The 1,118-nt window shown below is 66.3% G+C and overlaps 1 protein-coding gene and 1 long non-coding RNA gene across 6 annotated transcripts in view; one reads left to right on the plus strand and one right to left on the minus strand.

Annotated features, from left to right (window-relative positions):
• The window catches only part of LOC116544889, a 631-nt gene extending 180 nt beyond the window's left edge, over positions 1–451 (minus strand). The window contains exons 1-2 of the long non-coding RNA XR_004266084.1: positions 177–451; positions 20–84 (exon numbers count right to left, since the gene is read on the minus strand). This is a non-coding gene — a long non-coding RNA (uncharacterized LOC116544889). The remainder of the gene's footprint in view (positions 1–19; positions 85–176) is intronic.
• Positions 1–1,118, plus strand: part of PTDSS2 (phosphatidylserine synthase 2) — a 36,059-nt gene that overhangs the window by 32,277 nt on the left and 2,664 nt on the right. For all 5 annotated transcript variants that reach the window (XR_004266082.1, XR_004266083.1, XM_032271486.1 and 2 more), the window contains 2 exons: positions 426–539; positions 660–778. Coding sequence is in view for 3 of the 5 variants with exons in the window: in XM_032271486.1 (XP_032127377.1) it covers positions 426–539; positions 660–778 (233 nt within the window). In the remaining 2 variants the exon portion in view is untranslated. The remainder of the gene's footprint in view (positions 1–425; positions 540–659; positions 779–1,118) is intronic.

Raw genomic sequence — 1,118 nt, forward strand, 5'->3', positions numbered from 1 at the left:
CCCACGCTCACCCAGAGACCTCACTGGGCGCCACTCACCCCATGCTCACCCAGAGACCTCACTGGGGGCCACTCACCCCGAGACCTCACTGGGGACCACTCACCCCGAGACCTCACTGGGGACCACTCACCCCGAGACCTCATTGGGGACCACTCACCCTACACTCACCCGGAGACCTCACTGGGGACCACTCACCCCACACTCACCCGGAGACCTCACTGGGCGCCACTCACCCCACGCTCACCCAGAGACCTCACTGGGGACCACTCACCCCACGCTCACCCAGAGACCTCACTGGGGGCCCTGCCTGTGCTGTGGACCCCGAGGACGCTGCCAGCAGGGTTGGGGGCCACGTGCACTGTGGCCGGGCCTGCACGCTGGCTGAGGCGCTGGCTGAGGCAGTGCCCGACGCACGGTGCCCGCAGACGCTGATGATCCGGGACTGGTGGATGTGCATCATCGTGAGCGTCATGTTTGAGTTCCTGGAGTATAGCCTTGAGCACCAGCTGCCCAACTTCAGCGAGTGCTGGTGGGACCACGTAGGTGCCCGGCATGGCCCCCGGGGCAGTGGGTGCAGGCCTGGGGGCATTCTGGGGCCCCCTGTGCCCTGCGGGGTCCTCGGTGGGCGTTCTCCCACACCTGCTGCCCCCTGCCCCCAGTGGATCATGGATGTGCTTGTCTGCAACGGGCTGGGCATCTACTGCGGCATGAAGACCCTCGAGTGGCTATCCCTGAAGACCTACAAGTGGCAGGGCCTCTGGAACATTCCAACCTACAAGTACGTTGTGGGGCTGCAAGGGCAGGGCCGGGTGGGTGTTACCTGGAGGTGGCCTCAGCGTCCGTGTCCCCATGGACCTTGAACACCAGGCCCATCCAGTGTACGGCTCAGGAGGGGTGACTGTGGGGCTTTGCCTCCTGGAACCTCCCCTCTGGCCCGCTGTCACTCAAGGCCAGGCGTCCCTCACAGTGGCCAGGGCATCACCACTCAGCTCCCTCCTCCGTCCCCACCGTCCCTCACAGTGGCGTCACCCACTCAGCTCCCTCCTCCGTCCCCACCGTCCCTCACCGTGTCCACGGCGTCACCCACTCAGCTCCCTCCTCCGTCCCCACCGTCCCTC

Source organism: Sapajus apella, unplaced genomic scaffold (genome assembly GCF_009761245.1).
Source record: "Sapajus apella isolate SASKATOON/1434 unplaced genomic scaffold, GSC_monkey_1.0 scaffold234, whole genome shotgun sequence".
Taxonomy (NCBI): Eukaryota; Metazoa; Chordata; class Mammalia; order Primates; family Cebidae; genus Sapajus; species Sapajus apella.